The sequence below is a fragment of the Podarcis erhardii genome, assembly GCF_964252035.2.
Source record: "Podarcis erhardii genome assembly, chromosome: 4".
Classification (NCBI taxonomy): Eukaryota; Metazoa; Chordata; class Lepidosauria; order Squamata; family Lacertidae; genus Podarcis; species Podarcis erhardii.
Genome location: NC_138508.1, coordinates 60,535,477 through 60,548,999, shown reverse-complemented (window position 1 = coordinate 60,548,999; position 13,523 = coordinate 60,535,477). Strand labels below are relative to the sequence as shown.

Below are 13,523 nucleotides of genomic sequence, written 5' to 3'. Positions count from 1 at the left end.
GCAAAGCAGCCCATAATTAATGGAAAGACCCAGGGCATGGAGGCACAACCTGGAAGAAAACATACTTATTAGAGTTCCAGCAAGAGTGCTGTCTTTTCTCAAAAGCAAAAACACCTGTACAAGTTCTTGTGCTCCAGTCTGAAGCGCACAGATTTCTGAGAAAGCAGATGCAATATTTAGCAGCATTTTATGCTATGAGAGCTCTTGCTATTCATTTAAAGAAGAAAGGAAGAAGAAAGAATCTCTTATGAAATGCATGCAGTGCATAGTTTGGTTAGTGCTCATTCATTTCCCTTTCTCCCCAGTGTTACGACCACTCCTCCTCCTCCTCACTTCTGGCCAGGCCATTTTGGAATAAAGTGGTTGCTATAACTCATGAAAATAAAACACATACGCCACCCTTGGAAGACATGTATTCTATATGAAAATTTGGTTTATGGCTGCCAGACCCACAAGCCTGAACCCACAAAGTAATTCCACCAGCATCCATCTGTCAGGCAGACAAGCTAAATGAGAGCAAGAATTTATGCCATTCCATCCTGAATTGGCTACTTCTGGTCTTCCATAGCTAAGAAGATTAGAAATGAGACTCATCCCTATAAGCAAGGTTTTCTTGTTGCAACCAAACACAGAGAGGATTTGCCATGCAAACGCAGGGAGGGAAATACTAAAAACAGATCAGAATGTTTCCTCCCCAAGTAGGCAGGTGAGGCCCTGTGTAGCTGGATGAATACATGCAAATACCTAATAAGAATGATTTCTTCCTCCTGCATATTAAATTGGTTCTAGAAAAAAAATTACCGTAAGTTCTGCTCATGTGCAGTTTGCAATCCTGTCATATGCACATTGAACTGGATTTGGAACCAGACAGCCCTCTATAAAGTAAGACACACTGGACACCTTCCATTTGTCACCATTATGCCAGTTCAGCTCCCAGGAAAACTAGCTCAGCTAATACATCCCAATGCCTGTTAGTCCAGACGGGACTGGGCCACTGACACTGTTCAATAGGACTGGCATCTTCTCCCAACAGCATTTATTTCATGGCAGATTGTGAAAAATCCTGCACTCACCTGAGTCTGACACATGCATGGAATAGTTACTCTTTATAAATGCAACTGGGTAACAATACAAGTCTGGCATTTGGCTTGGTTTTAGGCAAATCTTCCAATTTCAACATTATCCTTGGAATTACAGCAATTTAATCCCATTACCTATTGTTCAGAGTCTGAGTTTAGTAATAAATTCCCCAGAGGGACAGACCTTTTGACTGCCTGGGTCTGCAGCTAGCCAAGAGGCTAGAAAACAAATTTCCCATCTAAAAACCATTTGGAGTAAGAGCAATCATTTCCCCCAGCATTCCTGGCTTGCAGTCAGTGTTTGTCTTTCCTGCTTCTCAGGGGTAAGTCTCTGTTAATAGCCAAGCATTCCAGCTCTAGAAGGATTCACAATATTGCATTAAACATTGTCCAATCTGCTATGTAACTGTATATGTACACACATTTTGGACATTCTGATATATACAGGGTGCACGTTTGCATGTAAGAATATTTACCCTTTAAAACATTTTCTAATGAATGATATCTGAATTGACCCGTCATTGTTTGGACCCTGTTTGCAAATCGAACTCCCATCAGCCCCTGTCAGCATGGCCAATGGCCAAGGATGATGGGAATTGTAGTCCAACAACAGGGTACCAGGTTGAGGAAGTATAGGCTATTTGCACTGGTAAGTACAAACCCAGATGCAAATCCATACAAACCCAGAAACTGAATGTTAGGAAGCCAAGTTCTTTCCCTCCTTGGTTCTCTGCCTGCTCCTTGCTCTGAAGGTCAAGATGCTTAGAAAACTGGAAAGAATAAAGAAGTCATCAAATGCTGCCTATTGCTGCCATAACAAACATGTTAAGTATAATTGTTTAATTCACACTGAAATGGTGAATGCCTGTATGTATTGCTGAAAGGGTTTAACTGGAAGATTCCATTGAAGCTAAAGAAGAGCAATAAGAGCCCTCTAGGCATCTGGGTGGGCTGAACAACAACTGTTGTTGTTCTCTGCTCTGTCACGTGCCTGCCTTAGATCCTATGAAAGAGATATGCATATGTTAAGATGTGGGTCTCCATTTTGTGCGAGTTAGTCTTTCTCTGATGACCACAGAAAGAAGAAAGGGGGTATGAAAATGGGGCTCCTGAAGGTAGAGAAAACAGTTCCAGGCTAATGGAGACCATAGGAAGAGAGAGACCTTTGCTTCTAGGTCTGTTTGGAATTATCTTTCATTTCTTATTAGTTGCTAAGCCTGTTCTGGACATGCACAAAATATTGTATGGAACTGTTTGGGTGTATTTTTGATTACTTTTGTTATATTCTGAAGAAAGTTCTGCAAGTAAAGTTCGAATAATATCTAATGGGTCTGGGCAATGTTTTATTCCAAAAGGAGCCTGTTGTTATGCATCCAGTTGCTTCATGCTGCACATTATTAATATCTGCAATAAAACATCCGTCTGCCAGTCCCTCATAAGTCAACCAACACAATCTTTAAAGTTTAGCGGTCTGCAGCAGCATGAGAAACAGTGCTAAATTCACTGCATGTGAAAAACTTGGTGCCCAGAACAGAATGTTTGGCTTCCCTTTTAACTGACCGCCACATTGCAGAATGTTTGCGTTGTGTTTATAGACAAAACAAATTATACATTAGTATGCAGTCGAAGAGTAGGGCTGACCACTTGGGGATCAGTATGCACACAAAACTATATGCTCAGCATGCATAGAGATGGTGGCGATGACTCTGCTCACCCGGACATTTGCTCTGCTCAGACAAAGCAAAGGAAAATCAAATTCAACGTTCTGGCACTGTGCAATTACAAAGAGACAAATTTTGAATCTGATACGATGAAGCCAATGCTTATCAGAACTCTGTCTGTTGCTATATCTAGGCCATATAATGCCTCTTCGCATTGTTTCCCCAATAAAATATACTGGAGGCAAGAAAGAAGATGAACAACCTAGCCTTTGTATAAGAAGGTATATCCACATCCTTTGTGCAACTGACCTTTTGCTAATTTAGACCAGGGAGCATAATGTGCAGTGGCAAGGCACGTCACTTAGGATTGTGTCTCTTCAGACGTGATGCCTCTAGCAATGTAATTTATATTTCATGCACAATTGAAGCAACTAATGATATAATTCTCCAAGGGGGGAAACAAGTTGTTGCAGTGTTAATTACATTGCAGTTGCATTTTCTTCTTGCTTCTGCAAAATCCTTTAAGAGTTATAAGTTGGGAGGGGGACCCCAAAACCTAGGGTTATACATGCACAATGTGGAATGGTAGCTTCAGTTACACAGACTTCATGTGTTCATTCCAGAGAACGAAGGGCCATCAAGTTCCAAGGTTCACCAAGTAGTGAAGCTGGAACTAACCACACAATACGATATCATACCATATGAATATTCAGCACTTCACCCTTTTAACCTTCTCCCACAACAGGCTTGCACTGAGCACATGTGTGGAACACGCTTATGAACTCCCACTGAATAACACTGGCTACAAAAAATAGAAATAAAAACTAGAAACATGTTACACAACTCATGGATAAAAGCTCATACTATATGTTCCCCTTGAACTAACACAAAAAAGACACAGTACAAATGGAGAAATCTTTCTGGAACCCCATCCCTACCCCACCTTTGTCTATGAAAAACAAAAATGCATGACCTGTCAACTTACTGAAGTCTCTAATCAAAGATTTAACTTGTGCGTAACAAGTCACCGCTTAATATTTCTACCCCAAATTTGTAACAGACATCGCTCAAAGTTACAGTAAAACAGTATTTTAATATTTTTTGGAAGCTGCCCAGAGTGGCTGGGGATGGGCGGGGTATAAATAATAAAATTGTTGTTGTTGTTGTTGTTGTTGTTGTTGTTGTTGTTGTTGTTAACCCATCATCCACTGCCAAATTTAATATCAGGTTGCTGAAACATTTTCCTAAGTATAACGCTAGAACCTATTCCCTCCCTAATTTCTCATTATAATGGTGGAATGAGATTCAGCCAACTCTCCCTTAAGATGAAGCCATGACTGTGGTCCTAAAATTAAAACAAAGTTAAAAACAATGTACAATAATGACAACCAAAAAGCAGCAGTTACAGCAGTAACAAAAATGAAAACTAAAGCATATAGCATTAAAAGTTTAAAAACAGCAGCTCCTACACCAAAAGTTGGCTGAAATTAAATAGCAAACGACAATGACCAAAGCCATTAGGTTCTTAAGGGGGTAGTCAGTTTCAGAGTTAATTTGTTCCTAAGTCATTCAAATCTTTAAAAGTCAGCACTAGCATTTGATATGAATCTCAGAAACAAATTGATAACCTCTGCAGATGGAATAAGTTCAGAGTTAGATCTTCAGTTGCTCCAGTGCCAGAAAAGAACTTGGCAGCAGAAGTTTGCACCAACTGAAACCTCTGGATTTCTTTTTCATTTGCTTTTATTTAGGGCAGCCCCAAGTAGAAAACACGTTAGTAACCTAGTCAGAAAGTGACCAGAGCTATTTGGTCCAGCATCAAAGTATAGGAAGCAGGACATAAGCACAGTGTGGTTTCCCGGCAAGTGGTCTTCAGAGGCACACTGTCTCCAATAATGTAACCTGCATGTCCAGAAAAAACAGCAGATCAAGGAGTACCCCAAGCCATCAGCTTACTAATTCAGAGGAAAAGAATCTCATCCAGACCAGGTTGAATATCTTCACTCAGATTGCCCTTTGAACAAAAATACAGCCATCTTATCTGGGTTGTTTCAGTTTAATAAACTTCCTGTTTTGGCCACCTGCCAGCCTAGGTTTGCATAAACAGGGATGGTTTTGTGCAACAATACATAGATATAAACAAGCTATAGATATGCACCCGCTTTTCCAGCTAACAAAGCAGCCTCTTCATTGTTGAAATAAGACTTGACAGAAACTGAAAAGGACTAGAAAGAAAAATAAAATGCTAGAGACTTTTTCCAGTCCATAATAATAAACTGGTCAGAGTTCTACAACCAGGACACGATCCTGTCAGCGCACAACATGTGGCAGGTGGGCAGTATTCATTTCTCAGGGTTACAAGCTGTGAGGGCCTCCCTTAGCCTCTGCCTACACAACAAGCTGTCTATTGCTCTTGTTGGTGCACCTGTGCTTATTCTGATCTTGATTCCTTCCTTAGCAGTGTTTCCTTGGACCCAGGTTTGCTTCTTCCCTGTGCTGGACTTACATTGTATTCAGGAAAAGAGAGAGGTGATCACTTGGGGAAGGATCCCCCAGAGTACACATATGGTGTGTACATATGGTGGTGCGTTACCCTGCTCTCTTGTCTCCTTTGTCAAATAAGTATTCTGGTTTTAATAGTGCTTCACAAACCTACACAATCTGTTTGGCCAGACATGACAGCAGGACAAAAAGAAATTAGTAGGTATGCACTATGGACAAGGGGGAAATGGCCTTCCACAGCACCTAGTAGCTTGTGTAAAACTTGGCTCTGGGTGTTGGTAGTGTTACTATAATAAAAAAGAGCTCCTTCCCTCTCTGATCAAGCAGTGAGCCACTCACCTTCACCTGGAAGTGTCCTAAGAGTACCAGTTCAGCAAGCACATCCATTCATGGTTTCCTCCTCTTTCATTGATACCTTCCAACAATAGTGGTTTCCTAATGACAAGCATCAATACATTTACATTGCCACAGGTCACCAAACTGCTGGCAGATTATAATGTTCAGTAATCAATATTAGGCTTTGTTGGAGATATATAAGCAATTTCTTTCTTAACTTAGAGCATAGGCATAAATTCAACCTGGCCTGCTTCCCAAATAGACATAGATCTCCATAACTGATGACAGCTGATTTACACATAAGAAAATGACACTGTGATGAACGAAGCCTCCAGAAAATGTGTTCCTTCAGCTTTGGCTTGGGTTGAATGTCCATGCTTCATGAACAGTTTTCCCAGAATTTAGTTGCTGGAAGGACATTTGTTCCAATTACCCTTTATTATGGAACTCAGGGCTTCTCCAATTTTATTTAGCATCCATTCTGTTTTGCATGCACAAAGCTTATGCAGAAGTTATGCCATGTCGTAAGTTATAAGTTAAGTCATAAGTTATGTGATGTGATAAATTATGCAGAAGTTAAGTGATCCCACAATTTTTAGTGCATTTCCCCATCACTTTCCTAACTGCAAAGTCCGTTCTTTTCTTTAAGTGCCAGAATGCTTTAACCAACGTTCATTCTGCAAACCTACATTTATCATATGCACTTGAATCCATCCCACAAAATAATAACAGTCCAGAGGCAACCTCAACCTTTCTCCTACATGACCTAAGGTCTCTTTGAACCTCTCTCTTCCAGGTATGAAGCGTTCGTTATTATTAATGAAATTTAATAGCCACTTTACACAAGCATTTCAAAGCAACCTACTAATAAAAAATCATGTAATCCAAACAATTTAAAACAAAGGACAATGCAAGGGAATTGAACCATAAAAGCAACACCTCCATTCCACAGCATGGTTTCAAACAGCCCCCAAAGGAGAAAAGCAAAGTAAAGTAAATACCCCTAACTGCTGCAAAGAAGAAGAAAATCAACAATCAGATGCCTGGGAGGAAATAAATATCTTTGGCTGGCAGAGAAAAGGTGTCACTGTGGGCTCCAGGCAAACCTTCACGGGGAAAACACTCCATAGAGGAAAAGGCCCACTGGAATGTTGCCACCCTCTGGAGAACTGTCATCAGAGGAGGCACACAAAAAAGGTTGTCTGATGCAGGTCTGTGCAAGTACACTGTATAGTGTGGTATTTGGGACCTAACAGCTAAGACTTTATTGGTTAAAACCAACACCATGAATTGTGTCAAGCTGTCTGGGCTTTGGTCCAGCCTTCCCTCCTGTTGCCATTCAGACTGGGGAGGAGTGGGTTAAAGAGGCCTTTGATTGTGTCTTGGCTGGCACCAGTGGAGCCTGTGGGTGGAACGAATGTTGCTGGCCCTTTGGCCCATTCCAAACACAGCCCCTGTTTAAAATTAATTGCACACCAGGGCTATAAAACCTCTGGGAACAGAGATTGCCTTATTTTGCTTGCAGAGGGAAGGGATGGAGTATGCTATACTACCCAGTACATTTTGGCCTCTGTCCCATTTAGGGCCTTCTGCTCTAACATAATACATGTGTTCTCTAATAATAACAACTCTAAATTGCTAATTTGTAGGGGGTGGGTGGGGAACAATTAAAAAAAAAACCCTTTTCTAAGCCATAGCATGGAAAGCCATTCATTAAGGCATGAAGAATACATTTTGAAAAGCACCTCTATTACATTCTCCTTTGGAAATGCAAGGGACAGGGATTGTTTTGTTTCCATAATGGCTCTATGGGTCTGGGTGAACTTTTGCTTGTGAAGCAGAATAGAAAGGTTCTGGAGACAGAGCAGAGGGAATGATTGGCAGAGCTGTTTTGTTGCCATGGAGAAATCACTCCGAACGATTCATCAGACAATGGACCGCACTCTCTGGGTGTTAGCTTAGCCGCTTGTGCATGTCTGTGTGACACATGCCTCCGTTCCTTGTTCCCCCAACTAAATAGGAACCCGTACATAACAGCAAGAATCTTTGCTGTCAAGATAGCAAAGGCGAATAAGAAACTCAACCATACTTTGCTGCCACCAATTCTCCCACCCCTGACCATGAAGGAATAGGATACTGCTGCCAACATTGCTGGAACATTTGCCTCTTCTGTAGTAAAGCAGAAACTGAGAACTGGTGCTTAGAATGGGATCGAAACCCCTAAACTGAATAGAGCTATGCTAGTGCTGCCATATAATGAAGTGGCAAGGCCAATACAATGCTGTGGTCAGAACTAGGACCCTATTCTGGGAGCATTTGTGTGGAATAAAGCAGGGAGGATACATGGGGCCTTGCCTGCCAGCCCCCATGTCGCCTTGCATGGTGCTTACTCAAGCTAAGCACCACTCTAAGCAGTTAACAAAAGGCAATCCAAAATATGAAAAAAGCAAGCATTATAAACAAGGCATAAAAATAACTGAAATATAAAATAAAATCAGTTGTTTTAAACCAATGGCTTGTGCTCAGTGCAGCACTAAGGAGATTGTCCCATCAGCTTAGCTAACTGGGAGCCACTGCACTAGCGTCCTGGAAGATGGCATCCTGGGTTTTGCCTTTGATATGTTGGAGAGCATGCTGTTCATGTAACTTACCTCACTAGGTTGTTCTCATGAACCACTCACTATCTTGAACTCTTTGGAAGAAAAGTGATATATTAATTTTATGAAATGCAACAATTGAGGCCGATTCCCCCACTGCTCTAGTTAGCACAAGGGTAACATTCATTTAGCTCATCAACCTATGTGAATGTTAACATCACAAAACCTTGTGTGTAATTTACAGGATGTACTGTGGCCTGGCTGTTCCTCAAATGTCTCTTCACAAGAATGTCTTCTGAATATAGGGAGGCCAAATCTGCTGATCAAATCAGTTCTGCAAACTTAAGTTTATTAGCTGGAAGTACCTTCAAAAGGAAAGGAACTTGTCTTTCAATAAATTGAGGAGATGGCAACTGTTTTTACCTAAATATAAACTGTTTTTACCTAAATATAAGGTCTGCGCATCTGCAGGAGGTGAATGGTTCTTCTCCAGTGAATTAATACAACCCTCATGATGCAGGTGCACTAACTGTCTAGTACTTCCATCAGAGCATATTTGATATCCTCCTGAATTTGTCCACATGGGAACTCAAGGGCAGGACGAAATACGATTAAATCAGCAAGCAGAATGCAGTAAATAATGAAAGGGCCTGAAACAGCCAAGGCTGTGTACATTAGTCATTTGTGTATATATAAGTATTGCTTTTGCCGTGTTTCTTCTTAGTATTGCATTTGATACTAAACCAGATGGGGAACTTGAGTCAAGGAAGCTATTTGAAATGAATCTTCATGCTTCCCTGCTTGTTTTCATGCAGAAATAGCAGCCAAATGAATGTGACTATTCTTGAACCCTGAGCAGCTGCAGAGCTTGCCATATCGTATTTTTGTTTCTCCTGAGCAAAGTAAAAAATAAACCCAGCTATAAGGAGTGAAGGGTGATGTGCTCTTTCTCAGAAGGAAGCTCCACGGAAATGGCTGCTAATTAATCACTTCTGAGTAAAGCTACTGTTTATTTTAGCCATCCTTTGACTATTTTTGATACCTGCTGTTAACTTTTTTTTAATCTAGAATTTTAAAATGTTTTCTTTTACTGCTGTAACTCGCCCTGGGACCTTGGGGTAAAGCATGGGTAATAAATAAAATAAATAAAAAACTAAATATTATAATGTATTTTTACCAACATTTTAAAAAATATGTTGTAAGGAGACCTCAGTGTAAGAAGCAGCTAACATCCTCATATTTTAAGAAGTCGTTTCAAAAGACTTTCAGATTCATCATCTGGATATTATTTCAGCAGTCATTGCTTAGCTGGCTGCTCACATCAGCGTCCTTCTCTGAAGCTGGACACAAACCAGGCTGGTAGACTGAAGAATCTATATCGTGCTGAAGGGAAGCAGAGTCAGACAAAATGAGCTTCCTGTGCCTTAACGCAAACGATTGCCTTCTAAAGCAGTCATTTGTTACTGTAAACATCAGGGGAGTGGATGCAGCAGGGTCAGCACTTTGTCAACAAAGATCCACCTCCTTGGAAGCAGCAGTTTCAAATGACTTCGTGGGAAGTGGATCTAGGTCAGAGCAAATAAGTTTGTGCCTATTGTTGCTTTCTTGTGTACAAGATGTGCCAGAATAGAGTGTGCAAGTTAAGGCCTAGTAATGTCCCATAGAACGGCTTTATTTTTAGAAACTTGCCCCTCATTTGTCTGAGCCAGTGCTGATCTGAACAAAGACATTGGATTCTTATCTCATTATACATGACAAAGCCATTTTTCACCTTCTCACCCCTTGCTTTTTCCTGCAAGACCTATTGCAGTCGTTAGGAGTCGTCAACAGGCTCATCACAGCTATCTGCCAATCACCCAATCCCACCACCCTTCTGAGTAATACCCCTCCCCACCTTCTCACTATATAGAAGGGTCTGGTGACTTCTGTTTCAGTGTATCTGAAGAAGTGTGCATGCACACGAAAGCTCATACCAAGAACTGACTTAGTTGGTCTTTAAGGTGCTACTGGAAGGAATTTTTTTATTTTGTTTTGACTGCTGGATTTATGTATAAGCTAAACAAGCTATAGCTTAGCACCCCACTCTCTTGAGGGACCCCAAAAAATTAAAGGGGGGAAAAACCTGGATGTACATTTCCAAAATATAAGATAAAAAACTAATGAAATAAAACCTACATGCAGCAACAGTATTTTGTGTTGTGTAGGCTCCTATGATGTAAGTAATGGGCCCCACCTGCTTCCTAAAATATCACTGGTTTGCTCATTTCTATATACAGTGGTGCCCCACAAGACGAAATTAATTCGTTCCGCAATTTTTGTCGTCTAGCGAATTTTTCGTCTTGCGAAGCACGAAATCCCATAGGAATGCATTGAAAATCAATTAATGCGTTCCTATGGTCAAAAAAAGTCCAAACAAAGCCAAATTTGGTACAACAACAGTTTATTAACTGCTCTTTAAAGTCACACATACTGTAAAGAGCAGTTCAAAAATTGAAGGGAAAATAAATTAACTTTATAAACATGACAGAAAAACATTTAAAAATCAACAAAGTGTACAGTACATTTTCTAAGACTCTGGGGGACCACTCGAAGAAGGCTCCTCTTCCACTCTTTGCTTCTTGGTCAAGAACCTGTCCATAGTCTGCTGCTTTATCCGCCTTTTCAGCAGCTCCCTGAAAGACGACATGACCCTCGTATCATAAAAGTTCCCAGCGTCATGTGCCACGTGCTTCTCATGGTGGTGTAGATCTGCAAAAGTCTGCACCTCCATCCACTTCTGGCAAATGTCCCTCAGTCTTTCGGAGGACAGCCGTTCCTCAGTTGCTTCCTCCTCTTCCAGTGAGGCCTGCTCCTGCGCAGCCTCTGCCTGCAGAACGTAGCCCTCCGTCGTCACAACCTCCAGGAACTCCGCTGCAAAGTCTTCAGCCGCAGGAACATCAGAACTGGCAGCCTCTCCATGCCTGACCACACTGTGGATGCCAGATCTTGTCTTGAACCGGTCAAACCAACCTCTGCTAGCCTTGAAGACTTCTGGCTCGGCTGAGGGTCCTGGCTGTTCCCGGATGAGGTCAGCGTGCAAGGCCTTGGCCTTCTCACAAATGACGGCCTCAGACACTGTGTCCCCTGCACGCTGCTTCTCTTCTATCCAGATGAGCAGCAACTTCTCGACCTCCTCCAGGACAGCTGGGCGGTTCTTCACGATCCTGGTGACTCCCTTGGCTGCATCAGTCGCCAGGATCTTCTCCCTCATCTTCAGGATGGTCCCGATGGTCGATGGGTTCCTGCCGTACTCCCTGGCGATGTCCGTCACACGCATTCCGCCGTCGTGCTTCCAGATGATCTCCTTCTTCATTTCCAGCGTCACCTTCTCCTTCTTCCTCTCGCCGGCCACCGCAGCAGCAGTCTTCTTGGGTCCCATGGCAGCACAGCTCCTACCTTCGTAAACTCAGAAACAGAAAAAAAAATCAGTGATGTGCTTCAAACCCAAAAAATACAAAAGCAGCCAGCCACCCACCACACAGAAATTAAAACCCAGAACCAAGGCCTTGAATCCCAAGCACCCCAACCCCAAATCCAAAATCCAAAAACCCCCAAAAAAGTTTTAAAAGTTTAGCTTACCAAATGGATGAAAGAGAAGTTCTGGAAAAGCTTCAACAATCAACCACCGACGTCCTCAGAAACCTCAAATGGCTGCAAAATAAGTTTAGGAAAAGCTTCAAAAATCACCAATGTCTTCAAAAACCTCAACTGCTCCCACAGACACGCACCAACCCACCCACAACACAGAAATTGCAAACCCCTCCCCAACTGCTCCCCCAGCCCCTCCCCAACTGCTGCAAACCCCTCCCCAACTGCTTCCCCACCCAGACAAAAAAAAATTTCAAAAAATAACAACATGGCCAGCACTCAGAAATTCAAACTCAGAAAATTTTTCAAAAAAAATCAACCTGGCCCAGTGGTCACAGAAAATCATAAAAATTCCCAAAAAAGGCCCACAAGCCCCCAGATTATCGCAAACCCCTTCCCAACACCAAGTCCTTGAATCCCAAACACCCCAACCCAAAATCCAAAACCCCCCAAAAAAGTTTTAAAAGTTTAACTTACCAAATGGATGAAAGAGAAGTTCTGGAAAAGTTCTGGAAAAGTTTTGGAAAATCTTCAAAAGTGAGCAAAGTCTGAGAAAAAACCACGTGCTAACAGTTGCTCCTCGAAGTCAAGTCGCAACTGCAGCTGCTCAAGCTAAGCACCCTTGGTTTTAACGGTTTTTACACAAAGGAAACAAAGTCGCGAGACGTTTTCGTTTTGCGAAGCAAGCCCATAGGGGAATTCGTCTTGCGAGGCAAATCGCGGGCGAAAAAACCTTTCGTCTAGCGAGTTTTTTGTCTTGCGAGGCATTCGTCTTGTGGGGCACTACTGTACTGTATAGGGTGCCTACATTCTGCATGGACTGGTTGTATGGCAGCATGTGCAAATGGCTTTAGATACCTATTAGGTCCATAAATTACCATATAGCATATACAGTGGTAGCTCGGGTTACATACACTTCAGGTTACATACGCTTCAGGTTACAGACTCCACTAACCCAGAAATAGTACCACGGGTTAAGAACTTTGCTTCAAGGTGAGAACAGAAATCGTGCTCCAGCAGCTTAGCAGCAGCAGCAGAAGAAGGAGGCCCCATTAGCTAAAGTGGTGCTTCAGGTTAAGAACAGTTTCAGGTTAAGAACGGACCTCTGGAACAAATTAAGTACTTAACCCGAGGTACCACTGTATTCAACACAAAAAACAGGGACAATTTGTTGTTGACAAAGGACAGCTGGACATATAAAGGGCCCCTTACCTTCAGTAGCTTAGGGCCTCATCAAACCTAAATCCGGCCCTGGTCTGAGCTGCAGCTAAGTTTTCTAGCAGTCTGATACATGAGGTTGAGCAAGACCAGCTTTTAGTTTCAGACTTGTGCAAAAGGGTGGGGAGTATTTGCTCTGCTCAGCTTGGGTGATCGGTAGGGTGGCTTCCGTAGATGGTTGCTGTACCTGCAGTTCAGTATGTTGTTCTGTTGAACATAACTTTTCACTTTGTACTTTCTCTGTATGGAAAAATCAAATGAACATGTACAGTATTAAAACACTTTGTGAATCCTATAATATGTTTCTTTGTGTGTAGCTGTGGTGGTTAAGTCTTCTATATGATTTATGCTGTATTCGTGATGTTCTGTTATGTTATTTTACCTTTCTTTTTGTAAGCCGCTTTGGGATTTATTTGAATAAAAAGCAGCATAGAAATAGAAAAGGGGAAAAAACCAAAACCCCAAAACATGCAATTTGTTGGCTATTCTCACCCAAGACTAGC

General features: G+C 41.9%; 1 protein-coding gene and 1 long non-coding RNA gene across 2 annotated transcripts; both read right to left on the bottom strand.

Moving 5' to 3' along the window:
* Window positions 1-4,543: 4,543 nt before the first annotated feature.
* On the bottom strand, window positions 4,544-9,550 carry LOC309340272. The gene is made up of 4 exons (XR_014155915.1): window positions 9,357-9,550; window positions 8,230-8,270; window positions 5,582-5,677; window positions 4,544-4,642 (listed from the first exon to the last, which is right to left on the bottom strand). It is a non-coding gene; the product is annotated as an uncharacterized lncRNA (long non-coding RNA).
* Window positions 9,551-10,450: 900 nt separating this feature from the next.
* On the bottom strand, window positions 10,451-11,771 carry LOC309340243 (putative CENPB DNA-binding domain-containing protein 1). The gene is made up of 2 exons (XM_081858915.1): window positions 11,111-11,771; window positions 10,451-11,035 (listed from the first exon to the last, which is right to left on the bottom strand). The coding sequence occupies exons 1-2, from the start codon at window positions 11,591-11,593 to the stop codon at window positions 10,742-10,744; spliced, it is 777 nt and encodes a 258-aa protein (XP_081715041.1). The 5' UTR covers window positions 11,594-11,771; the 3' UTR covers window positions 10,451-10,741.
* Window positions 11,772-13,523: the final 1,752 nt, after the last annotated feature.

Bases quoted from the DNA above. Each gene is read 5' to 3' on its own strand.
- LOC309340243 (XM_081858915.1), bottom strand. From the start codon at position 11,593: ATGGGACCCAAGAAGACTGCTGCTGCGGTGGCCGGCGAGAGGAAGAAG. The intron at 11,036-11,110 runs GTTCCTGCGGCT...CTGCAGGCAGAG, and splicing joins GAGAGGCTGCCAGTTCTGAT to GCTGCGCAGGAGCAGGCCTC.